The 26723-nt window shown below is 40.4% G+C and overlaps 1 protein-coding gene and 1 long non-coding RNA gene across 8 annotated transcripts in view; one reads left to right on the top strand and one right to left on the bottom strand.

Moving 5' to 3' along the window:
- The window catches only part of USP15 (ubiquitin specific peptidase 15), a 137860-nt gene that overhangs the window by 101347 nt on the left and 9790 nt on the right, over positions 1-26723 (top strand). For 4 of the 5 annotated variants that reach the window (XM_075013799.1, XM_075013809.1, XM_075013816.1 and 1 more), the window contains 10 exons: positions 11761-11934; positions 14644-14802; positions 15562-15786; positions 20350-20433; positions 20537-20631; positions 20826-21017; positions 22391-22506; positions 24274-24549; positions 24894-24964; positions 25373-25488. In XM_075013799.1, the coding sequence (XP_074869900.1) occupies positions 11761-11934; positions 14644-14802; positions 15562-15786; positions 20350-20433; positions 20537-20631; positions 20826-21017; positions 22391-22506; positions 24274-24549; positions 24894-24964; positions 25373-25488 (1508 nt within the window). Of the gene's footprint in view, positions 1-11760; positions 11935-14643; positions 14803-15561; positions 15787-20349; positions 20434-20536; positions 20632-20825; positions 21018-22390; positions 22507-24273; positions 24550-24893; positions 24965-25356; positions 25489-26723 lie in introns of all 5 variants that reach the window. The other variant, XR_012648126.1, reaches the window with a different exon arrangement.
- The window catches only part of LOC142023168 (uncharacterized), a 38260-nt gene continuing 36231 nt past the window's right edge, over positions 24695-26723 (bottom strand). For all 3 annotated transcript variants that reach the window (XR_012648142.1, XR_012648143.1, XR_012648140.1), the window contains exon 4: positions 24695-24923. This is a non-coding gene — a long non-coding RNA (uncharacterized LOC142023168). The remainder of the gene's footprint in view (positions 24924-26723) is intronic.

Here is a 26723-nt window from a genome sequence, read left to right as displayed (position 1 = left end):
ATAGCATTTGGTAAAACATGGGAAATTAGAAAGCTAAACAAAATAGGGTTTAGTGTCAACATTGTAGTTTTGATACTAAACTGGTTACTGATGTGATTGTCTGTCTGATATTAACTTCTGAAGTGTGTTCTCTGTTTCCCAGTAATGTGCCTTTAGCACCACATTCTGCAAAGCAAAACACATTCAAGTCTCCAAACTTCAAAAATTACATGTTAGCTGCATTTGAGACCCTTGCTTCCAGGACCAACCTCTCTTAGCTGAAACGGCACACACAGATGAGCACTCATGCATTTTGTTTAGCCTACTTTCTGAAATGTATTTGATGCCATGTCCAAAGCCAACAGGTAATAATAGTGATAACTTTCCACCTATGACTAAATGGATTATTGATCAGAAGGCAGAAGATCAAGAGATAAATGTAACATAGGTTTGTTTGGTTTTGCCCAAACCTAGAACTCCTGTCTTTGCCACCAGAGTAGTCTTATTCTGAAAAAGCATTAAGGCAAATCCATTCACTCATTCTTGCTGGTAATGTCAGGTCTCAACTAGGCAATCTTAATTTCTTAATGCAAAATAATAAGCTTTGGATTATGCCTTTAAAATCTTTACCAGAACATTCAGTTCAAATACTAATCTAAATTTTTAAAACTGTTAAAGTTTGCCTGATATCAGAAATATTTCTCATCTATAAATTCATTTTTGTGAAGTTGCATTACTGTACCTATAACTGTACAGAAAATGAGACATCCAAAAAGTTTGCCTCTTACCTTTATTTTCTAGAAATGCTTTGACTAGGGTACATGAAGAAAATGTGAACCAGCATAAGTAACAGTCTTTGACTCCTTTGTGCACCTGACTTCATTGGAGAAATTTAAGCAAGTTTTTTGAATCTGAATTGCAACAACTGCATTTTGTGGATTTCACTGGAAGTTGTTTTCCTCTTTTACAGCCTTTGGATGCAGAGCTGGAATAAAAAATTATACGTAAAGGCTACGTCTACGCTTAGTAAAAACTTCAAAATGGCCCTGCTAATGGCCAGATTGAGGAATACTAATGAGATGCTGAAATGCATATTCAGTGCCTCATTAGCATGCCGGCGGCCGCAGCACTTCAAAATTACCACTTTTTGCTGCCAAGCGGCTCGTCTGAACTGGGGTCCTTTTCAAAAGGACCTTGCCAACTTTGAAATCCCATTATTCCGATCAGCAAATAGGTAAGACTCCTTCAGCAGATAGGAATAAGGGGATTTCAGAGCTGGCGGGGTCCTTTCGAAAAGGACCCCAGTGTAGACGAGCCATGCGGCAGCGAAAAGCAGCAATTTTGAAGTGCCGTGGCCGCCAACATACTAATGAGGCACTGAATATTCGTTTCAGCACCTCATTAGTATTCTTTGATCTGGCCACCAGCATGGCCATTTTGAAGTTTTTAATAAGTGTAGACGTGGCCAAATGTGGCTTGATTATGATAGTGTATATCAGACTGAGAGTGGCTTCTGGCTGGTAAGCAAACTGGGCTTAATCTTAAATCAGCTTTGTACTTCAGTTTTGAGTTTCAAGAGAAAAAAATTTCTCATAGTTAGATTCATCAGAAAATTGCAGTTTTGTTGGACTAGGCTGGTGAAAACCATTTTTTTTAAAATTATTTTTAATTTGTGTTGATCCTCCTCAGCTAACGTATCTGATTTGGACTTGACTAAATTTACTTGCAGAACATGATTACCAAGGATGAATATTTTTGATTATGGTTTCAGAAAACTGTACATTTTGTTCCCATTATCAAAGTTTTATTAAATTATTCATTCCAATAGCAAGCAGCCTTGTAGCATCTTAAAGACTAACAAATTTATTTATTAGGTATTTATGAGATTTATTTATTAGGTAATGAGCTTTCATGGGTAAGACCCATTTCCTCAGCTGTACATCAGTTTGCATGTTATTTTGAAGCTACAGACTGACGTGGCTACCCCTCTGAGTCTTTTCATGCCAAGTAATTAAAAATTAAGCTTGATTTCTTTCCTGTTCTGTTACTGATTTACTAAAATATTGAGAGTATTTGGTCAATTGATAACTGAGCATAGTGGAGCAATTGCACTGAAAGGGTTTTGTTCCAATTCCACTTGAAAAAAGGACAGCTTTGGTTTTGAAGGAGATTGTGTTGGTATTTCTTGGACACTGCAGGAAATTCCAGTTGAATTGTATGAATTAATGGGGTGACTTCTCATACATGGAAAGGATTGAAGGCAGTTAGTGGCATGGCACTGATTTATCGAATAATCTACTAGCTGAAAAATTGAGGGTTCAATATAACCTAAGTTACTCATGATCCCACTTAACTTTGCCAAGATATTTATTTTAATAAACTACTACTAATATAAGTTATATGTATTTTGATAATGTCATATATAAGATATATGCACCATCACACAGTTGCAATAGAAAGTTGATGCAGAAAGCTACTGTTTTGCATTTGGGCAACAACTATATTTTGCCCTAGCATCAAAATAAATAAATTTTAGTAGACACCAGTATGTTGCATTTATACTATGAAAATAGACTAGTGGTGATACAGAAGACCTATTTTGTAAGGTTGAGTGTTGTTGATGGAAAAATCCGATTGGTTACATAAGATAGTTCAGTGGTGAAGAAAGACTAAATCGCAGATGCTTTAAGCATCTTACTTTGCAGTGGAATCTCTATGCTCTGAGCAATACAGTAGTTCACTGTAAAAAGAAGAGGAAATTAATTTTTTTCTTTACCTATTGGAAATTTGAAATTGGGATGTTTATCATTTTTTCTGAGACCAGTGCATCAGTACATTGGTTGCTTGGTTACTTTTGAGGCCAAAAAACCACATTGGTCAATTTGTTTGGAAAGTTTCATGCCTCTTATCTTCCCTTCTTTAGGTATGGACTTATAAACAAATACCACAAGGTTCAATTTTAAAAAGCTGGTCTTGACAGTGTTTAAGTTGCATTAGTGTGCATATATACTAATTTGATGTCCTAGTCAAGTGGTACAAGCATAAGCTGACAGAGTTCTCTGTAGGCTGAGTGATTGGGTGGCCATCTAGAAGAGACTCAAATACCACCCAGCTGATTAGCACAGCGCCCAAGCCAGCAGCTTGTGTTTCTACTGGTGGTGGACATCTGCACATGTCTCAGAGCACATAACATTTTTTTTTCCACACATGGATAGAAAAGATAGAGGGAACACTGTAGGCTGCTGTTGAAAATATTTTTGGGAAGGCTGAGTAAAAGTGTCAGATCTTGTGCTCAGGTTTGAGGGGGTGCTGGGTACTGCAATTTTCCACACCAGCCTGGTGTGATGGGATGGTGGATGGCAAGTGAGTCCACCATGCTCCCACCCAGTAGCAGCTTCTGTTCCCCAGCCCTCATATCACCAGCCTCTGCTTAAATCCACCCTCAAAGCCTTACTACCTCATCCCCCAAAGGTACCTGATGTCTCTGTCCTCCAAATAAACTCTCTTCTCCAGCCTCTTATACAGTAAACTCTTTCATATCCATCATTCTACAATAAAATTCCTTTTGCCCATGTCCATGAGCAACCCACACTTCAGCTTTCTGAAATATCTGGGGATAAGTCATATTGGGAGGGTGTTGTCACATCTGCCTACCATTTAAGTCTCACATGGAGAAGGATAAATAAGCAGTCATGTAGCACCTTAAAGGCTAACAAAATACTTTATTAGATGATAAGCTGTCGTGGGCCAGACCCACTTCTTCGGATCTGGAGATATGCGGTACAGTACTGATAGTTTATAACACAGAGATTCAAAAAAATTGAAATAAGTGATAAATCAGATACATAGGACTGAAAGGGGTTCCCTTTCAGATCTATGTGTCTGATTTGACAGTTTTTATTAATCAGTATGTCTGCTCTCATGTGTACATTGGACGTACTAGATAAACACTTCACCAAAGAATGAATGGTCACAGAGCACACTTTAGGAATCTGAATACACATAACCCTGTCAGTGATCATTTCATTGGAGTGGGCCATTCTGCTAATGACCTGTGAATATGCATCCTACAACAAAGAGACTTTAACAGCAGATTACAAAGGGAGGTGTGTGAACTGGAGTTCATACTGATATTTGATACATTAACACTTGGCCTCATCAGAGATAGCAGTTACCTCACGCATTGCAAGGACTGTTTCCCTTCATTTGGTATTCGTAATGATCTCAGGCAGGACACTTAGTATCTTGTACCCTTCGCTCCTCCCTTCGGTTCTATGTATCTGATTTGTCAGGTGGGTTTGGTTTTTTTTTTTTTGGACCTCTGTGTAATATAACAGACAATCTGTACTGGAAATGCTATATCTCCAGATCTGAAGAAGTGGGTCTGCCCCACCATAGCTCATCACCTAATAAATTATTTTGTTACTCTTTAACATGCTGAGATAGAAACACAAAAAGCTGCTTTCCAAGAAGGGATATCCCCCTGAGAAAGAACAAGCACCAGGATCACAGCAGGCTGCAGCCAGTGTCATTGAATCATAGAACACTAGAACTGGAAGGGACCTCAAGAGGTCATCGAGTCCAGTTCCCTGCCCTCTTGGCAGGACCAAACATCATCTAGAGCATCCGTGACAGGTTTCTGTCTAACCTGCTCTTAAATATCTCCAGTGATAGAGATTCCACAACCTCCCTAGGTAACTTATTCCAGCGTTTAACCACCCTGACAGTTAGGAAATGTGGTGCCCAGAACTGGACACAATACTCCAAGTGAGGCCTAATAAGCGCTGAGAAGAGCTGAAGAATGACTTCTTGTGTCTTGCTCACAACACACCTGTTAATGCATCCCAGAATCATGTCTGCGTTTTTTACAACAGCATCACACTGTTAACTCATATTTAGCTTGTGATCCACTATGACACCTAAATCCCTTTCCACAGTACTCCTTCCGAGACAGTTGCTTCCCATTCTGTATGTATGAAGCTGATGGTTTCTTCCAAAGTAGAGTACTTTGCATTTGTCCTTCATTTCTCCAGTTTGCCCAGATAATTTTGAATTATGAGCCTGTCCTTCAAAGCAGTTGAAACCCCTCCCAGCATGGTATCATCTGCAAACTAAAAACGCATACTCTCTATGCCAATATCTAAATCATGAATGAAGATATTGACGAGAACTGGTCCTAAAACAGATTAATGCGGAACCCCACTTGTTATGCCCTTCCAGCGTGACTGTGAACCATTAATAACTACTCTCAGAGAACAGTTATCCAGCAAGTTGTGCACCTATCTTATAGTGGAGCCACCTAAGTTGTATTTGCTTAGTATTTATAAGAAGATCATGCGAGACAGTGTCAAATGCCCTGTTAAAGTCTAGGTATACCACATCCACTGCCTCTCCCTTATCCACAAGACTTGTTATCCTGTCAAAAAAGCTATCAGATTGGTCTGGCATGATTTGTTCTTTACAAATCCATGCTGGCTGTTACCTATCACCTTATTTTCATTTAGATATTTGCAGGTGAATTCCTTAATTATTTGCTCCATTATCTTTTCCGGCACAGAAGTTAAACTGACTGGTCTGTAGTTGCCTGCGTTGTTCTTTTTTCCCTTTTTATAGATGGGCACTATGTTTGCCCTTTTCCAGTCTTCTGGAATCTCTCCCAACTTCCAGGACTTTTCAAAGATGATAACTAAAGGCTCAGAATCCTTCTCTATCAGCTCTAAGTATTCTAGGATGCATTTCATTAGGCCCCGGTGACTTGAAGACATCTAATTTTTCTAAGTAATTTTAACTTGTTCTTTATGTATTTTATCCTCTAAACCTTTTCTCTTCCCACTAGCGTGCTTTATGTTAGGCATTTCTGCATTGGCCTTCTTGGTGAAGACCAAAACACAGAAGTCATTAAGCACGTCTGCCATTTCCAAGTTTCCTGATACTGTTTCTTCCTCGTCCTCCTCCTCCTCAGTAGTGAGCCTACCCTGTCCTTGGTCTTCCACTTGCTTCTAATATATTTATAGAATGACTTTGCATTACCCTTTATGTCTCTAGCTAGTTTGAGCGCGTTCTGTGCCTTGGCCTTTTTCATCTTGCCCCTGCATACATGTATTGTTTGCTTATATTCATCTTTTGTAATTTCTCCTAATTTCTACTTATATGACTCCTTTTTGATTTTGAGATCATGCAAGATCTCCTGGATAAGCCAAGGCAGTCTTTTGCCATATTTTCTCTTTTCTGCGCAGCGGGATAGCTTGCTTTTGGGCCCTTAACAATGTCCCTTTGACAAACTGCCAATTCTCTTGAGTTGTTTTTTCCTCTTAATCTTGCTTCCCGTGGGACCTTATTTACCACCTCTCTGAGTTTACCAAAATTTACTTTCCTGAAATTCATCGTCTCTATTTTGCTGTTCTCCCTTTCACTATTTCTTAGAATAGTGAGCTCTATGATTTCATGGTCACTTTCTCCCAAGCTGCCTTCCACTTTCAAATTCTCATTGCCTTCCTCCCTATTTGTTAAAATCAAATCTGGAATTGCCTCCCCTCAGTAGCTTTTTCAACCTTGTGGAAAAAAAAAAGTCATCCATGAAGTCCAAGAACTTTCTGGATTGTCTGTGCCTCACTGTGTTAATTTCCCAATATATGTCTGGATAGTTAAAGTCCCCCATCACCACCAAATCCTGTGTTTTGTAAATGTTGTTAATTGTTTAGAGAAAGTCTCATCCACCTCTTTTACTTGGCTGGGGGTCTGTAGTAGACCCCTATCATGATATCACACTTGTTTTTTACCCCTTTTTAACCTAACCCACAGATTCTCAATATGTCTGTCTCCTGCATCCATCTCCACCTCAGTCCAGGTGTGCGCATTTTTGATATATAAGGTAACACCTCCTCCCTGTTTACCCTGCCTATCCTTTCTGAGTGAGTTGTACCCCTGTATACCAATGTTCCAGTAGTGTATTATCCCACCAGGTTTCTGTGATACCAGTTATGTCATAGTTGTGTTTGTTTGTTAGGATTTCAAGTTCTTCCTGCTTATTACCCATACTTCTTGCATTTATATATAGGCATCTAAGGTACTGATTTGTTTTTACCTCCAAGTTCTGCCCAGTCTCTCTTTTTTCTCTTCTTTTATAGCCCATGATCCCTCCCATTTCCAACACAGTTCCCAGGTCTGCTGTGGGCTGTGGTCACCTGCCCCAATCAAACCTAGTTTAAAGCCCTCCTCACTAGGTTAGCCAGTCGTGATCCCAATACATCCTTCCCATTCCTCGAAAAGTGAATTCCATCCCTGCTGAGCAGTCCTTCATGGAACAGCATCCTCTGATCAAGGAAGCCACAGCACTCCTGGCGACACCACCCTCACAGCCAGGCATTGACCTCCAGAATGCAACTGTCTCTGCCTGACCCCCTACCTTTGACAGAAAGGATTGAGGAGAATACCACCTATGTTCCCAACTCCTTCACCCGTACTCCCAGAGCCCTCTAGTCACACTTGATCTGCTCAGGGTTACACCTTGAAGTATCATTCATGTGCACATGGATTAGTAGCATGAGGTAGTAGTCAGTAGGCCGGATAATCCTCAACAATGACTCCATAATGTCTCAGATACAGGGTCCTGGCAGATAGCATACCATGTCAAACCGCTCTGCAGGTTGCATCATTTTGACTCAGCTCTTCTCACAGGCACCATTGAATCTGGTGGAGGAACACTGTGCCATCCACCTAGCAGTGCAAGAGCTGGCACCTGTAGTGAAGATGAGCAGAAAGCAGTACTTGCCCTGAGCTCCTGTTTGATACAGGTTCTTTGGTACTGTCAGGAGAGAGAACAACTCTGCTTGTGGTAGCTACCCACTCCAGCACTGTTCCTGGGTCCTTGGTGCTAGCCATTGGAATTCATGGGTAGCATTCATCCATCCATAGTCTCCTCACACACTGGCTTGTCATCAGAGTCTGAGGTAGAGTTGTGCGCCTAGCAGAGGGCCACGTACTTGCATCTGGCCATCCCTATGTTACAGTGGTATGGGTATCCCTCCAAATGCCTGTCCCAGTGGACACTGACTTATGCTAATGCAGTGGCAATTTTGGAATCTAGGGGAGTTCTTCCCAATGTCAGGGTCACATTCCAACTGTTCCTGCTGGGTAATGTCTGAGAGAAGGGCTCCTCTGTCACACCAACCAGCATCCAACCTGGATACACAGAACCTGGAAGTACAGGATCTGATCAGTGTGAAAGGAGAGGCTGAGGCACGGCAGTGTGAGGCATTGGGCCTGAATTCTACTCCCCCTCCCTCCTGGAGCCTCTGAACAATGCAAAACAGCCAGGGAGAATTACATTAGTAGAGCTGCTGGCAGGGAAGAAGCACTGGGGGAGAGGGACAGAGCTTGTCTACTGGTGGATGCCCATCACCTACTAATTTTTCCCCGGAGCACTCAAAGAGCAGGTGCCTGTGAGGTCAGGAATGGGTAGCTCAACACGTCAGGATGACTTCAGAATTCACTAGGAGCTAACAAAGAAAGTGGCTGCAAACCTGGAGCTGGAAGTAGAAGTGCTGAAAGAATCTTCCCACAGCCTGGTCAACATCTTGGTCACAGTGGCCCCATTGAATGCGGCTCTGCCCCTCCCCTCCACTTCAAAGACAGGACAAGAAGTTGCACTTTGTTCCCTCCAGGAGTATGAGCACTTATATTCCCATCCCCTTCCTGGATCTCTTTTTGTGGTGTCAGTGGCCTACAAAAGTGACATGAAGGGGCTCCAAGGCATGACCCCAAGTAAAGGACTAAAGGAAACTAGATTTTTTTGGCAGATTTATTCTAATTGTCATTTACTGATCCACTTGTCCAACCAGCAAACATAGTTAGAGAGGTATGACTTTAACATCTGGGATACCTTTCAAAATATAAAGACATTGCACTTACAACAATGATTCCCATGTCCATTTCTTGTGTTGATACTATTAATTTAGAATCCTGTAGGTTATAAGAGTAGTTCAAAACTTTTCCCTTAAGTGTGCATTATTTTGCATTTATTGATACTGGATTTCATTGGCCATCATGTTGTCCATTCACTGAGCTTGTGTAGTCTCTCTGAAGGTTCTCAGTCCTCCCTCTGTCTAGCTAACTTAAATATTAACTGTAAATCTTGCTACCACATTATTCATTCCTCTTTTCCAGAGCATTAATAAATGTATTAAAGAACACAGTACCTAATACAGAATCTTGAGTCACCCTGCTATTAAACCTTTTACCAAGATGAAAATTGATCTTTTAATCTCATTCTTTGTTCTGTCTCTTAGCCAGTTTCTGAGCCATTAAAACACTTTGCTTCTCACACCATGGCTACTTAGTTTATTACTTTTTTTGTGCATGACCTTGTCCAAAGTCCTTTTAGAAGTCTAAATAAGTAGCTAATCAATGCTCCTTTAGTTACTCTTGGACACGTTCACTACAAGATCAGTGGAAACCTCTTTTTTCTTTGCAGAAAATGTACTGGATTAGATTCTGTAGTACCACAGTCTTCAGGATGATGTTATTTTTATCTGGCCTGGCAACATACTTTTTTTTTTTTTTTTTTTTAAATTATCCATGTGCTCAAGTGTCTAGTCATTATTACCTACTCTGCTCCTTCCTGCCAATATGTCTCCTCAATTTCCTCAGCAGTGAGAACTGGTGCAAATAAATGTTGTCTTCTCAGCCATGTCCTCATTTGCCTTAATTGATCTGTAGACTCCAAATTGAGAACCCTTTAAATGCTGGCCCAAGAATGAAGTATTGTTCAGAGAACAAATAAAAAGTTTCATCAGACAAACTAAGGTCTTTTGAAAACTATTGTAACTGTATATGTAATAAACGCATTCAAAATGCATTATTATGGACACTTCTCAGTATTATGTCTATTCTAGTCCATAAGGTTTGCAGATCTGGCACAAATCCCGTTGCAGCAGAATAGGTTTTGTAAATCAGCTCAGGGATGTGTATGCTTAGTGCCCAGCGCCACTGGTGATCAACATGTAACCATTAAAGGAAGCATGTTATGCTTATAAGAAGCACATAGGCTGTTTTTCCAGGGAAAAGGCAATATGCTGCATTTATTGGAAATACAACTTTAAAAATCAATATGTGCATCCAGTCACACATGCAGACACACATCCTACACATGGCCTCATAGTTATCAGTGTAGTTTAGGCCAATCTAAGAGCCAGTTAGGGCAGCTGTGTTCTGTCAGTGCTGATCCAATGCTTCAGAGTTTTGCAGGACAAATCCAAGGATCCATGACAATACACCTTTCTTTTATACTGTAAGTTCCCATTTGAGTCTATGGATTTTTCAGTGTCATGCTAAAATCATCAGTCCTTAAATGACAGTTGTCACGAGTTTGTTCCCACCATCATTCTTCATCAGCATTTTGATGATTGTCACTGGGAGGCACTACAGCTGGTTTTGCCTTTTAATCTGTTACCTTGTTCTTCAGTGTGTATATATATGCCTTTGGGTTTGAATTTGATTGGCTCTGTCAGGAAAAGATAAAATGTCAGTCTTTTGATGTTACTAGTATTTGATATTTTGACATGTCCCTCCATATAAGGAACCATATTTTCTCATCACTCCAATAACCTTGTTTGCTTTGCCTGGGAAAAGCCAGTTTATTAGTCTTCCAGGTTCTTAATGTCTTTTCCCACAGCTGGTGGAAATATAGACTGTCAACTTTGAAACATGGTATTTAATCCCGAATATGGTTTGTTTTGGGGACTTTTGAAGAGTATACTGTATACTGAAGGCAAAACCTTTCAAAAGCCACCCCTCATAGTAGTGCCATTGTAGCAACTAGATGTGATATCTAACCATTATATTTGGTTTAAAAGGGGTAGAAATTGTAGGTATTTTACATATATTGACTACCGTCAGTTTTGTAGTAATTGCACCCTTAACCACCTCTGTGGGAGGGAATGCCAGTTTCAGGCCGTTAGTCTTCATGTTCCCTTGACAGGAAACTTTTGTGTCCCTTCTCTCTCTCCAGACAAGGATTTTAGGCCACAGTCCCCTGCAGTTCACATTGGCAGCCCCAGCAGGCTAGTTTAACTACAGGTGGCAACTAAACTCTGCTTTTTTTCCAAGGGCTGTGAACAGCGTATACTGCCAGCTACAAGTTACCACACAACTCACTCTCAGCAGAATATATCCATTCAGGACATAAAGCATACAGAAAATAAATAAATTTTAAAAACAATAAAAGGATTTACCCTCACACTAAACATACCAGAAATTACCCAAGGCCTTGACAAGTTAGAGATTCCAGCCCTTCAGCAAGGGCTTGGCAGCCCCACCCTACCCCCTTGGGTGAAAGGTCATCTCAGCTGGAAAGAATTTCCTGAGTCTTTCTAAACTCAGCTGTTACATCCCAAGTTATTCTCTTCTGTTGCTTCTAGGACTGACTTAAACCAGTCTCTCTCCTCACTGGTGTTACTTCCTGGGGGAACTGTGCTAAACTCCCTCCCTCCTTGGATTTGCATGTAATTCCCAGACCACAGTGTTACGTAGACTATTAATAAACGTAATACAACATAATCCCCAAATATACTGCACATGGCTGCAATACCCATTATTATTACTGCTTCCATAGAATGTTGCAATTTCTTTCCTGCAGGTAGTATTATTTAGTTATTAACAATCAAATATTTGTTATATTCAACTTAAAAACATGGCAGCTTTAACAAAGATTGAGCATTTTTTGCAGGGCTGATTAAGATCATCCTTCTTTTTATTTAACATATTTAAAATTTCCATTTACAGTGTCTGAGCAACACCCCTCCGTTAACAGAGTACTTCCTAAATGACAAATATCAGGACGAGCTAAATTATGACAATCCTTTAGGAATGCGAGGTGAAATAGCAAAATCTTACGCAGAGCTCATCAAGCAAATGTGGTCAGGAAAATACAGCTACGTCACGCCAAGAGCATTTAAGGTTGGTGTTACTTAAATTATAAGTTGACTTTGAATGAATACAGTGAATTTGTTGTTACAGCTTAAGTACATAAAACTTTTAAAACCTATAGCAACCATCATTTTAAAAATTAAACTTTGAAACTGAGCTAACAGTCGTTCAATTGACTGCCTCATAACAGTTTAGAGCAATAAGGTGGATGTGATAATTTCACTTGGTAAGAGACAAATTTTTGAAGGTTCTTCTTTTCACCAACATGAGTTGGTTCAATAATATTTGACCCAACTAGTCTCTCTAATATCATGGGACCAATATAGCAACATCTCTATATACATTATAATAATTTTTCAGTCAGTTATTTAATTTCTTAAGCAAAATACCAAAAACACCCTGAACACAAAGTCCTGTGACACATTATAGACTAACAGATATTTTGGAGCACAAGCTTTCGTGGGTAAAGGCCCACGAAAGCTTATGCTCCAAAATATCTGTTAGTCTATAAAGTGCCACAGGACTTCTTGTTGTTCTTGAAGATACAGACTAACACGGCTACCTCTCTGATTCAAAAATATCCTGGTTCTTCTTTGTGTGCTTTGTATACATTATATATTATAATATGTTCTAGCTTCATTTTTGTGGTGTTACATATTTCCCTTGATGAATTTTGGGGTGTTTGCTCTTGAAGTTAACTTGAGCTCAAGACATTTTTTCTAATCCAGGGGTGGGGAACCTTTTTCAGGTCAGGGGCCACTGACCTGTAAACAAATCAGTTGGTTCCAATTAGAGGCAAACAAAACAAAACAAAATCAAAAAAACAAAAACAAACAAAAAAAACCACCCTCACTGATATGGTTCCCCAGCTGTGGGGTCTGGATGAGAGGGAGGGTACAGCAGTGGGTTGGGGGTAGGGGATCTGAGTGGGAGGAGTGCAGGAACAAGCTGGGAGGTGTGGGTCTAGGTGAGAGGAAGGGTGCAAGAGGGTTAGGGGTGTGAGACCTGGAAGGGGAGTGGTCAGGGTGAGGGGTCTGGGAAGGAGGGGGCAGGAGCAGGGTGCAAGTGGGCAATCAAGGTTACAGGGAGGGTGCTGGAAGAGGGTGAGATGTGGGTCTGGGTGGGAAGGGATGCAGGGGCTGTTTGGGACTATGGGGTCTGGGCGATGAAGGTACAGCTTACCTTTGCAGCACCCCTGGACACACATGGCTCTGCAGCCCCTCCCCGTTACCCCAAGCACTGCCCTCCACTGCTCTAACTGTCCAGCATTCTGGCTGGTCAGAGCATCAGTAGAAAGCCTCCAGGCAGGCTGCCAAGGCCACTTCTGCTCCCTGCCCCCTTCTCCCCCCTGGGGGACAGCAGAGAGTGGCAGCAAGTCTGCATCTGGATTGCAGCTTGCCTGATGCAGCCCACGAGGCTCAAGGCTCCAAACCCTCTATCCCACCACAGCCTGGATACCATACTTCTTCTGTACCCTGTTTGAATAATAGAGACACTTATGACCTGTAGGGTTTACTTCCTGTTTTGCACTTCTCTTAGAAAATTAATGTGAAATGTTCATAGTATTTTAAATAGACACGGACACCACTGATGCATTTTACTGTGCTGTAATTTCCTTTTTCTGTATATTTATATCTTTGATCTTTATTAGTTTCTGGTTATCGTTAATAAGTGTGCTAATGCTTTTTTAATTCTGTCGTCTTCTGGCCAGTTACTTCTGTACCTTGTGTTTTTTTTTCTTTTTTCATATGTTTCTCTTTTCATTAATATTATTACTTTGTAATTTTCTTCTAACCATGTTTTATTTCTTCCATATGTCTGTCAATAAGTCTTTTTTCTTTTCTATAATTTGCATTTGTGGAGGATCAGGAAAGGGTTTGTACTTCACTAGATTATACCAGACATGCTCCTAGTAGCTGTCCTTAGCAGTAGTAAGGCAGGACACACTGGGACTATTTCACTGGCCAAAAAAGGAAATACTGTGTTTCCAGGAAGGGCAGCATTAAACTGTGGCCAGGGCCCCATTAGTGCCCTGCCTGTAGAGACTGAAGAGAGGAGGTGCTGAATCGTTGCATCATCTCTACTGCATCCTTCCATCATGGACATGCCCCTTTGCTGGCCATACCCCACTTTTTTACTCGTGGGGTGACTCCAGACTCCCTCATTTAGCACTGGTTGATATGCCATTGTTTGACAGCCCCCAGTTATTTCTGAAAAAATTATCAGACCCCTTTTCTTTGTTCAGCCATTTTGAAGAGCTTTAGTTTGCTTCTCTTGCTAACGTAGCTGCGTGCATTCCAATTTTATGGTATAACTTTTACTACTATGACATTTTTCATACTATATCTGAAGGCCTCACAAACATTTAAGATTTTTCCTGATAATGCATCCCTTTTCACATGAAGGTGCTGCATCTGACAGAGAAATGACAAGTCCAAGGAATAGTCTGGAGTCGTAGGACTAAACCCAGACCTCCTGAGTACTGATGCAGTGTTTTTAGTTGCAAAAACATCCTTCCTCTCCCAAGTTCTTCCCATAGCTCCTGTGCAAATATGTTCAGCTAGGTAATATTCCTTGCTATAGCCCCTAGGTGGCAGCCATTCCTGGAAACACGAGTTACCAGATGCATGTACTGGTCTCTAAATCTTATACCATATTGGTATCCCCTTGCTATTTATTAGTTTACACAAAGTCAAATGTTACATTTCCCAAATGTTAAAATTTACATGTCCTCTCTAGACACAAGTGGGACGATTTGCACCTCAGTTTTCTGGATATCAGCAACAAGACTGTCAAGAACTTCTAGCTTTTCTCTTAGATGGTTTACATGAGGATTTGAATCGGATTAGGAAAAAGCCTTATATTCAATTAAAGGATGCAGATGGAAGGCCAGACAAGGTAATGGTTTTAATATTACTTTTCTTATGTTTTAGTTCATTAGTCAGTACTACGCTATGTTGTAAGGTATTGTTGCCCCTTTGACAAAAATTAACATTTTGGGGGCTGCTTAGTGGGTCATCTTTTCAGTGGAAGTCAATTGAGTCATACAAAGAGTTAAGATAGTTCCTCTTCTAATTTATATGTACACAATTCCTGTTTACTTTGAAAAGTGATAACAAAAACAGCAACAGGCAATACACAAGTCATTCTACTTGCAGAGACGCCATCCAACAATATCATTGCATTCAGCCAGAAAAGCAGCTGCATTTAGGACCCTTGGTCTCGCACTTGGTCTTGCAGTCTCTGACTTTTGGCATACTTGTCAGTTCTTGTGTCCTGCTGTCTCTGTTTGGGAAAACTCACAGTCCTAAAATGCTTGTCTCTAGAGCATCATTCTGTACACTGACCCCAGGCTACGTCACATGAGGATTTTTGTCTTAAACCTGCTTTTTATGCGATTACACAGCCACATAAAATAGATCAAACATCCATGAGAGCTGCATTCTGAGTACACATCCTAGCAAATGTTTAGCTCACATTGTCCCTGTAACTATTTAGGTGTCATCACTATCGTCACCCTTGGGTTGTTGGGGTCAAACTTTTTTGTGCATTTAACCCATGTAGGGGATAGTTTCATATCAACTATTTGTATCGGTAACATACACTGTGCATTTCGTTACTGTGCCTTGTTATAATCCAAGTTTTGTTTTATTGTAGGTGGTTGCTGAGGAAGCCTGGGAGAACCATTTAAAAAGAAATGATTCCATCATTGTAGATATATTTCATGGTCTTTTTAAATCCACTCTAGTTTGTCCTGAATGTGCAAAGATTTCTGTAACCTTTGATCCCTTTTGTTACTTGACACTTCCGTTGCCCATGAGAAAAGAACGCACTTTGGAGATTTATTTAGTTAGAATGGATCCACTTACTAAACCTATGCAGGTAAAAAATATTTATTATACATAAACATTGTCTCTGGTGTTCAAGTCTTTCTGTTCGTTTGTTTTTCATGTTTTTAGTACTAGAAGGAACAGGTGATAAACCTGATCAGTTGTCTTTTGACATTCCTTTTGAGTTACTTGTTAATGAGGACACTTTGTAAAGGACAAGTTTTACTTAAATCTAGTTAATTTCAAGGAGGATGTCATTTATTTTACTACTGGGTTGTCATAAATTTCCCTTAACCTTTTATATCCATGATGTGCTCTTTATTATTATGTTTGTTTACACTATAGTCAAAACAAACTGCACACTGTGCAAATGTAAATAAATGCACAGTCCTTGCCCCAACGATGTGTCTAAAATGACAAATATCAAAGGTTTGGTGGTGTGGGACACAAACCACATGTAATGTGAGATCTTGATACAGATTTTAATTTTTATTTAACCTGTAAACTGCGATCTTAACTTTCCATTATTAGTCAACAAGGTTTTTGTAGTTCTCATTGGAGGATCTTCAGAAAATATTTGAATGTGAAAGGGGTGGTCTTAAACCACCTCAAGAAGGAATTATATTTATAAGGAGAGACTGCGGACAGAGCACCTAGGCTATTGAGGGAGAAGCCAACATTGAGATTCACAGACTGTAGTTGCTGGAATAAATGTTAGAAGCTATGTAAGGGTGGTTAAAGTCAGAAGGGACTGAGATGTCTATATTTTCTGTTACTAAACCAGACACAATGTTACTTCTTTGCTCTGACACCTACGTAAATTCTTATTGGCTTTGCTGTACATAGGGTAAAAAATATTGTTTGGTGTTCCGTGGTCTCAAAAAGTTTAAGAAACAATGGTCTAGTCTGTCTTGGAGTACTGGCTTGTGGCGTAGCTGAACACCCTCATACCCTCACCTGTGGTCTCTGTCTAGGCTTCTCCTTTGTGTCCACAGTGTCTGTGGGGTGCTGGTGGGGGCCTTGTGCAGCTTTTTTAAAAAAGCATCAGTTCTGTGGCTCAGCACCAGATGTATTGTTAGCCTCCCTGGTCTTGTAGTATACCTGCTGCAGTTCCTGTGCTTTCCTGCAGCACTCTTTCTGATCCCTTTCATACTCCTTTTCATGTACCCCTGTGCAGTCTGCTCTTGGATGTCCATTCGTATAACTGGTCTGTAGCTGTACACGCGCACTGTCTTCTCACAGGCTCAGGAGATCTAATATCTCCTCTCTTTAGATCAGAGCTGATGTATGTCTACACTACATGATAAAGTCAGTTAGCTCAGCTTTACAATGTTACTGTCTTCACTGTGAATGCCATTAGGTCAATTTTAGGGAGACCTATGGTCAATGTTATTACACCCACCATACGAGTTGGCGTAGCACCAAGTTCAAATTTAAAAGCTCAGATTAATGCTAATGTGGAAACAGCGTTTATTTAAATTGACTTTACTGGCCTTCAGAAGTGTCCCATATGTATTCCACAATGCCCCACAGTTGTCCGCTCTGGCTGCTTTCATCTCTGCTGCTCTCCAGGTGCGCAGGATAGGTAACAGGAAGCCTGCATATTTGAATTCAGCACCAGGAAGCCCAGAAAACTGAAGTGGGCTCCTGGGCCTATTTCGAATTAATTTCTTTATGATCAGTGCAGCGATCACATCTAGCCATGAAAAATAGCACCAGCAAGGGGTGGTTGCTTCTTCTCTGCACAGGATATAATAGGAGAGGCCAAGATTTTTTTTCAGCTGTGGTGCCAGTCTCTACCCCACTACATCACATGGCTGTATGAGAGCATGAGAAACTTCTTTTCTGCAGTTCACATTTGTGCAGGGGCAGCCCCCTCCTAGCCACCCCACAGGCACCGTGCAGTTGGGGTCTTTCCACCGCCCAGTGCAGACCATGCTGCCAGACAGCACTATGTCCTGGCTTGCATGCGGTGAAGGCTCCGAAGAGAGAAAAGATTTTCAGGGGCAGGCTGTCACCAGGAGAAAGGCTCCCCTCTTCCCCCTGTGGCATAGGTTGGATTTTCAGGGGCTGACTGTCACTGCAGGGGAAGGCAGGGAGATTGGATGGCCCCTCCTAGGCAACATGAGCAAGGGGGCTTGGTCTTTGCTATATTTTTGGTGGGGAAGCCTGCACCGGGGAGGGAGGGGCGGCAGAAAGCCCCTGAAGGGACCATCTCAACAGGCCCTTCATCTTCATCTCCCGTCCCGCAACATATGTGGGGGGGCCAGATTTCACAAGCTGTAATCTGTACATGTAATATTCTCAGAGATGTTGTTTCATCTTTTTAAAAAAATCTTTGATATTTCAGTTGTAAAAGCAAGAGATTTCAGTTAATTTGGCGATTTGTGGTTTCAAGGTGGGGAAAAGTAGATGAGAGACCAGTTGAGATGGCACAGTCACCTGGGTGATCCCAGGATGGTATGACAGTCCCCTGCGTGGTGCACTGGTTGGCTGATCAGGCAGAAGTCATATCTAAAGGGAATAAATATGAAGGTGTTCTTTCAATGGCAATGGGGGAAAAGCAGCTGAGCAGCCAGTTTACATGGTTTGACCACCTTCTGAAGCCATCCTATTTGGTTTTCTTTCACCTGGGATTCCCTGCTTTTCCTTCTGAAAAAATGGCCCTTTGCTTTCCAGGGGAGGGGAGTGAGGGCGATGCAATGTGAGAAGATGACATCACATGCCCACAATCACTTGTGGGACTTTTTTTTTCCTATACCGCACTAGCCAAAAAACCCAAAATACTTCAGGGCTGAGGGAACTGTGGGGTAGGTTCCCACGATGCACTGCTGCAGCAGTTGATGTTTGGCAGCACTAACTCGATTTTGTGGGGAGGTGAGGATGCTAAAATTCAAATTTATAAAAGGCAGCATTACAAAATCAAATTTATATTGTAGTGTAGATGTAGCCTGATGATGTCAGATGGGCAGCAGCACAGAAGGGAGAGCTGCTAGGTGTGCTTGCCATGGAGGGCAATCAGGAAAAGGCATTTTGAAAATAATTCAGTTGTAAAGAGGGTTGTGGCACCTGCAGGGCACTTGCACGGAATAAGGCATTGTTGAACAGCCACTGAAGAACTGGTAGGGGTCAACATAGGTCATGCAATGTTTGTACTCACACTGCATTGCCCTTAATACGCAGCCTAAACATTAAGGGGGTTCCTAGCCTCTGTTTGCCAGAAGGTGGGAATAGGCGACAGTGAATGGAGCCCTTGATGAGTACCTGTTCTGTAAATTATCTATGGGGCATCTACCATTGGCCACTGTCAGAAGACAAGATACTGGGCTAAATGGGTGTTTGGTCTGACCCAATACGGTTGTTCTTATGACTATGGATCTGTCATTCAGGCTCCTGGTTAAACTGTCTCACCGTAATGAGCTGCCCAAGACAAATTTAAGTGTAGACTCGTGTATAAATATGTCAATATTCTCAGAGGGATAGCTGTGTTAGTCTGTAGCTTCACAAATAACAAGCAGTCCTCTAACACTGTAAAGATTAACAAATTTATTAAGACATGAGCTTTTGAAAGCAAGACCCACTTCTTCAGATGATTGGGGTTGGAGTAGCCACTTAGAATCCAGGGTTTATATAGCAGGGAGTGGGATGGAGGAGGGATGAAGGCATGAAGGAAGGGGGGCAAAAAGGTTATCTGTCACTAGTAGGACCATTAGATGAAGCAAATTAAGTTAAGTAGGATGGGTCTCTTTCCTGAGAATATCAGAGGTGGGGAGATTGCCCTTGTAATGCATAACAGAATTGAGATTTCTCTTAAGGTTTAATTTAAATGTGTCAAATTTGCAAGTGAATTCTAATACACGTCTCCCTCCGTAATCTTGTGGTAAAATTCTTTTGTAGAAAAATGGCTACTTTTAAGTCCAGTATGGAACGTCCAGGGAGGTTAAAGTGTTCCCCTGTAAGTTTGTGTGTTCTAATTCCTGATGTCCAATTTATGTCCATTCATCTTTTGGTACAGAGACTGTGTGCTTTGTGTACATAGCAGAGGGGCATTGCTGGCACATGATGGCATAAATCACAGTAGTTGATGTGCAAGTGTATGGGCCCTTGATGGTGTGGCTGAGGTGGTTAGATCTTCAAAACTGTTAGTCTTTAAAGTGTTACAGGACTGCTTATAAATAGGTCAATGCAAGGAGGGTTACATTGACCTAACTTTGTAGTGTCAACTGGTCCTATGTCACTTTTGAAAACAGGATATAGGTGTTTTGAAAAATTATTACCCAGAGTCTAAATACATTTTATTGTTGGTGGTGGGGTCTTTTTATAGAAAAGTAGAAGTGACCTCAAATGTAACAGCATATTATAGAGCATTATATGTAACATTTTGTTTGTTCACTTTTAGATTAATAAAACTATGAATATCCAAAATATATTTGTAATAACATACTAATGTAACGAATAAATCTGGTATATGGTAGATTGTGAATTCCATACACAGTGAGACTCTAAGAATTTAAAGACACCCCAAGAATGTACACAAACTGTGGACTTTCGACAACTTTTTTTCAGGAGTCTGCTGTCCTTTAAAAATGACAAATTTTTGTTTTGGTTTTTTTAGTATAAAGTAGTTGTTCCAAAAATTGGAAATATCTTGGACCTTTGCACAGCACTGTCAACTTTGTCTGGTGTTCCTGCAGATAAGGTAAGACATTGCTGCGGTAATCATTTATGTATAACTCAACGTTAATCATTTTCAGTGTTTTTAAACCAATTTAGAAATGACTTAATTTTTTATTTCCTTTTAGATGATAGTTACTGATATATACAATCATAGGTTCCACAGAATATTTGCTATGGATGAAAATTTGAGTAGTATTATGGAACGTGATGACATCTATATGTAAGTTCAAATAATATTCTCTATTTGTAGTCAGGAAGTACTTTCATATTAAGAAACAATATATGTGGAATTTGGTTTAGCTTCATATGAACAAATGAATTGCATAGAAGAAACATGCAGTAAGCAGAGGTCTTGATTTTTCTTTCAGATTCTTCTAAATTACTTTTGTCTTTCCTGATTTTCTATTTTTCAAGATTTGAAATCACCATGAACAGAACAGAGGATACAGAGCAAATTGTAATTCCTGTTTGTCTAAGGGAAAAGTATAGACACACCAGTTACAGCCACCATAGTGGTTCTTCATTGTTTGGTCAACCTTTTCTTATAACAGTGCCTAGAAACAATACCGAAGATAAACTGTATAATCTTCTGCTGTTGAGAATGTGGTAAGAATATTATGTGGAAAAAGTTTAATGTGTAAACAACTGTAATAATCTCTCTCTCTCTCTCTGTCTCTCTCTCTCTCTCTATATGTATATGTACACACACACACATTTTGCTAGGGACCTCTGATTAGTTTTAGTTTGATTTTTGATTACATTTCCATCATCCAAAACGTTTTCGACTTTGAAAAAGATGGTTATATTTGGGAAGGGAGAAGGGGTTTTGGTTTTGATTTGTTTGGCTCCTTTGGGGAGGGGACAAGGTTGATTTTGTTTAATCATTGCAGTTGGGGCTTATTTACATGGGAAAATTTCACTTGTTATGTCAGAATAGTTATATCGGTATAGTTCTCCCCTTGAACACTTATTCTGAAATATGAGTGTTTATACAAGGAGTTATACTGCTAGGTGGAGGAGGTAATATATTTTATCGGGCCAGCTTCTGTTGGTGAGAGATATGCTTTTGAGCTTAAATACTGCTTTTTTCAGGTATAGTTATCAGTTTAACACATCTTACTTTATAATGGTATGACTTCCTCTTGAAATCATGTCCTTACAGTACTTGTAGAAGGAGTACAAAAAAATTCTATATTTGACCAGTTATATAGACATTGTGGTTGGGATGACAGATAAAATGGAAGCTAATACAGAGCAAAAGAGGTCACACAAAATAAAATAACTGCAGAAAAAAGAAAGAAGAAAGGTGCTGCAGAAACAGTTTGTTGCAGCAATTGATATGAGTTAACTATTCATTTAGGCCGTTTCTGCACAGGCCACTTTCTTCGAAAGTGGGATGGTAATGTGTGGCCCGAAATATGCTAATGAGGTGTGGATGCAAATTCCCCGCATCTCATTAGCATACGGTCACATGATTTGGAGTCCAGAAGAACAGTCTTCCAGACTCCAAAACACCACATAGAAGTATGGCCCTCGTGGGATCTTCTGGAAGGAAGCCCTTCTTCCAGAGGCCCCTTCTTCCCAAAAATTTTCGGGAAGTAGGGGCCTCCAGAAGAAGGACTTCCTTTCACAAGACCCTCTGGGGGCCGCGCTTCTACACAGCGTTTTGGAGTCCGGAAGAACAGTCTTCCAGACTCTAAATCACGTGACTGTATGCTAATGAGGCATGGGGAATTTGCATCCATGCCTCATTAGCATATTTTGGGCCACATATTACCATGCCACTTTCGAAGAAAGTGTCCTGTGTAGAAACGGCCTTACTGTAACTGGTGAAGCATTGCAAGAATATAGTACATTATAAAAGCAATTTTAAAACCTACTATATTTTCAGTGCTTTTATATTTTACAAGCAGATATTCATCTTAAAGAAAATCTGGGGTGTACAAATACTCATTTTTAATTTTAATTGTTTATTTTAGCCGATATGTAAAAACATGTAGTGAAAGTGAAGACACCGAAGGATCCTTGCACTGCTGTAAGGACCATAGTATCAATGGTAATGGCCCAAATGGAATACATGAAGAAGGATCCCCAAGTAAGGCTTTAATAGTTACACTAGTTTTATATTTTGAGTTCAGTATATGATTTATACTTAAGGTCTTTCTGGTCCAGTTACAGTAATTCTCCTTTTCTTCCCTCTTCATTATAAACACTACCTAAAAAACCATCAGATTGTGACAACCTTCTTTGCAACCAAGAATGGCTGAATGAATCTTAAGCAGACTGTCAGTCTATGCAAGCTGAAGCTAAAAGATTTGTTCAAATCTGCTGTGAGGAGTGTTCGTTGCAGTAGTTCCAGAGTTGACTCTCCAGCAGATAACACATTGCTGTTAGACTATCAGACTAGACCCCAAATTTAGGTTTTATACTTATGTTGACATATAAACTTTCTTTTGGGTGGTGTAGTTATCTCACGCTTCAAATTTATTGAACTCAGCAGGACAGTTGTTTTTCTTTTAACCACGGTGATTGCAAAGACCCTCTCAGAATTAAAGTGGCAGTGGCGATTAGCTATGAATTAAACTCTTAAAACTGTGGTATCCAGTTTCCCTTTCCAGTTGGACTTATACTCGCAGACATCTTGAATCAAAAGAAGAAAATAGTTGTTTGTCACAAATATTTAAAGGGTGTTTATTTGAACATTGCAACTTATGTCCCAGAATTATGACGAAAGGGAAAAGAGGAGTGTTTGAGAACACTGGCTGAATGGGAAATGGTTAAAATAAAATCAAAGATGGCAATGATTATATATGGAGAGGGGATGGGGTCCTTACCAATTTGTAAGAAACTATCTTCAGCTGTGGTATACATGGAAGAAGACCAAACGAGGTTCTTAGGAGAAAATCAAAAAGGCCACAAAGTCCTGTGGAGTGTAACAAACATCTTATCCTTCTGTCTAGATCTTGTTGGTTCTCCTAATTTCAATAACAATTAAAAATGTACATTCATCCTACCTTAAACGAGTATTTTACTTACGAGTACTCACCTAAACAAGGGACACATATAGTTATCTTAGTTCACTAGATGAGTGAAGTCCCCCAGCTACTATGAGCCTTACACCCTTGTTTCTCAAACCTGCCGTAGTCTGACCCCTCCACCAGCCCCAACCTGCCACAGCCTGACCCCCACCGGCGCCTCGGCCCAAAACCGCAGCAGCCTGATGCCTCCACTGGCCCCTCAGCCCCAAACTGTGGCAGCCTGAACCTCCCGCATCCCCAAACCATGGCAGTCTGAACCCCCCGCGGCCCCGCAGCCTGTACCTCTCTGCTGGCACCGCAGCCCCAAACCATGGCAGCCTGAACCCCCCACCAGCCCCATGCACCTAAACCACCACCACCTTAACCCCCCCCCACTGGCCCTGCACACCTAAAGCGCCTCAGCCTTAACTCCCCTCCAACCCACACCACGGAGCCAACCTGCAGCAGCCTGAACCCGCCCGTCCGCCCACCCCCAACCACGGACCCAGCCTGCCAGCAGGTTTTAACCCTCCCTCCTGCTCAGGGCCTCAAACTGCCCCCTGCCTTTAATCGTCCCCAACCCCCACCCCCTCACCCAAATGTTCACTTGCCTTTCGAAAGCAGCAACACTTGCTGCCACTCCGTCCCCAAGTTAGGAGCACTTGGAACCAATCAGACACTCTTACATGTATTTTAATGGTAATTTAGTGTCCCTTTTACAAGCTTTTGGGAATCAATTGTGCTCGTATAGAGTGGGATGAGTAATAGGAGGAAAAATTAGGCACTTTAAAATTCTGCAAAAATGGAACTCATCAGATTTATTGAATTACACCCTATTTTGTTAGGCGAAATGGAAACAGATGAACAAGATGATGAATCCAGCCAGGATCAGGAACTTCCTTCAGAAAATGAAAACAGCCAATCAGAAGACTCAGTTGGAGGAGACAATGATTCTGAAAATGGATTATGCACTGAGGAAACTTGCAAAGGTCAACTACTCATGGGACACAAAAAACGATTGTTTACATTCCAGTTCAACAATTTAGGCAGTACTGACATCACCTATATCAAAGATGATACCAGATATATTAGATTTGATGATAGGCAACTTAGACTTGATGGTAAGTCATTGGGGAGATGGTTTTTTGTTAAATTTGATTATAATGCTTTTTGTGTTTCTGGTACCACTTTTTTCTGGTGCCTTCTATTAGCAGGCTATTCATCCTTTCTTCCCAGTACATATATGTATGTACATAGCCGGTGGCATTAATGGTGTGGGGGTGTTGGAGCACCCCGTGGCTTGAAATGGCTTCCATTATATACAGGGTTTCCAGTTTGGTTCAACAGCTCTAAGTACCCCCTCTATAAAACGTATTATTTTGATTAATGGTTGGTACAGATTAAACATACACTTTCTGATAATAAAAAATGTATTTCTGAGGAGAACATGTATTTTCCTTCATAGAAAGATCTTTCCTTGCTTTGGATTGGGATCCTGAAATGAAAAAAAGATACTTTGATGATAATGCAGCAGAGGTAAGCCATAAATTTTATGCTCCCTTTTCAGCAATTACTAAACTTTAGGCGTGCAAATACATGGTTTATTGCACTATTTATATGAAAAGAAAATGTCTAGAAATACTTTAAAGAAAGAGTAGAGAGCTATATTACATTTATAATAAGCTAATACTTTACCATAAAATAAATCTAAGAAAACTCCTGCTGCAGACTGGTTACGTGGTGCTTTTATCTACCAGATTAGGTGATCTGAGGCTTACTGATTTTTAAAAAAATAAATCTAAAAGTTTTGAAGATTATATTTGAACACATTCTGAGCAGTTTTCCGTATTTAGGAGCTTGTAGTTACTGTTCATAGTAAGATGATATCACTAAAATGAATTTTGTTTCATTTGTTCTCTTAACTCAAGAAATACTTCTCTTTAGGATTTTGAAAAACATGAAAGTGTGGAATATAAACCTCCAAAAAAGCCCTTTGTGAAATTAAAAGATTGCATTGAGCTATTTACAACAAAAGAGAAGCTAGGTGTTGAAGACCCATGGTAAGAGCAAAAATGAAATATGATGTGCGGAACTAGTTCTCTAGACAGTGTGTTTCAAACTATCATCTGTGGTGTACAATTGCTTCTGGTGAGGGGCAGATTCGTCATGTGGTCCTTGCAGTCCCTGTTTCCATCTGCTAAATTGCCAGAAAACACAGCTAAAGATACACTAAATATTTTCTTCACTACGTAAGCAATTGCTATAACTGCTGCTGGGATGTTATGTGATTGCACATTGGAAGGATATAATCCATGCTATGCTGAATAAGAAGGGAGCTGGTCTGCATTATGAAGAAAATTTAAAACCCCTCCTGTAAGGATTTGTAATGAAGTAATTAGAATGAGTGTGAGTGTAGCTGAGATTGAAAAGTTCATCATATGTTAAACTTTTTCTACAAAAACACCTACTGTGTTTATATTTATGGAAAGCTTTGGTTCACTTACAAAATTTCCAGTAGTGTGAGAGATTCTACTTGTTCTAGTCATGTGTTCCCAACTAGTAAATATCACAGACCTATTGGACTTTTTAAATGTACCAGCTGTGTGTATTTAGTGTAGTTATCTTTGACTTTTCAAACCAAAGTACATATTATGAACTGCTGTTCTTCTGCAAGGGGTGCATCTGTTCCCTCAGTACTGCTGAGCTCCAGGAATCTTTTAGAAAGCGGTGTCCATTGGAATCTCATGAGAGCCTCTTTGCGGTATCAGATGTTCAAGAAACTGTGAAGGTTGCTAGCTGTTCTAATGCCTTCTCCTCGCTCCTCCCCACCACACCCCTCCCCGGCCTTGTTTGTTTGTTTGTTTGTTTTTTAAAGAGATAAATACAAGGCTCTAACTGGAAATGACAATAAAGGATTTTTTTTTCTTTTTCTCTCTTTTGGCTGGGAAGTTGGTACACTTGTTTTTGTTTAAGCAGGGTTGAATTTATAATGTATGTCGAAGGCACCCAGAGGATTTTTAAAAATTTCCTAGACTTCTAAATTATATTGCCATTTGGCTCTGGTGTGAGCACTTGGTGGTCTTGGAGTTCAGGCGTGTAGGACTAAAGTAGCATCATTGACTTGTCTCAGCAAGGATTCCATCGTATAAGTGTTTAAAACTATTCTACTTGGAGTTTTCTTTATGTGGCACCATTTTCTTAACTTGTCATCTTGAGATGATGATTGCTTTGGGAGGCCAATTCTACAGTCCTTTCCACTTAGAACTCAGCCCGCCTTCCTAGAAGATATACTGCT

Source organism: Carettochelys insculpta, chromosome 1, assembly GCF_033958435.1.
Source record: "Carettochelys insculpta isolate YL-2023 chromosome 1, ASM3395843v1, whole genome shotgun sequence".
In the NCBI taxonomy this organism is placed as follows: Eukaryota; Metazoa; Chordata; order Testudines; family Carettochelyidae; genus Carettochelys; species Carettochelys insculpta.
Note: the sequence above shows the minus strand (reverse complement) of the source record. Positions and strands in the feature narration are given on the sequence as shown.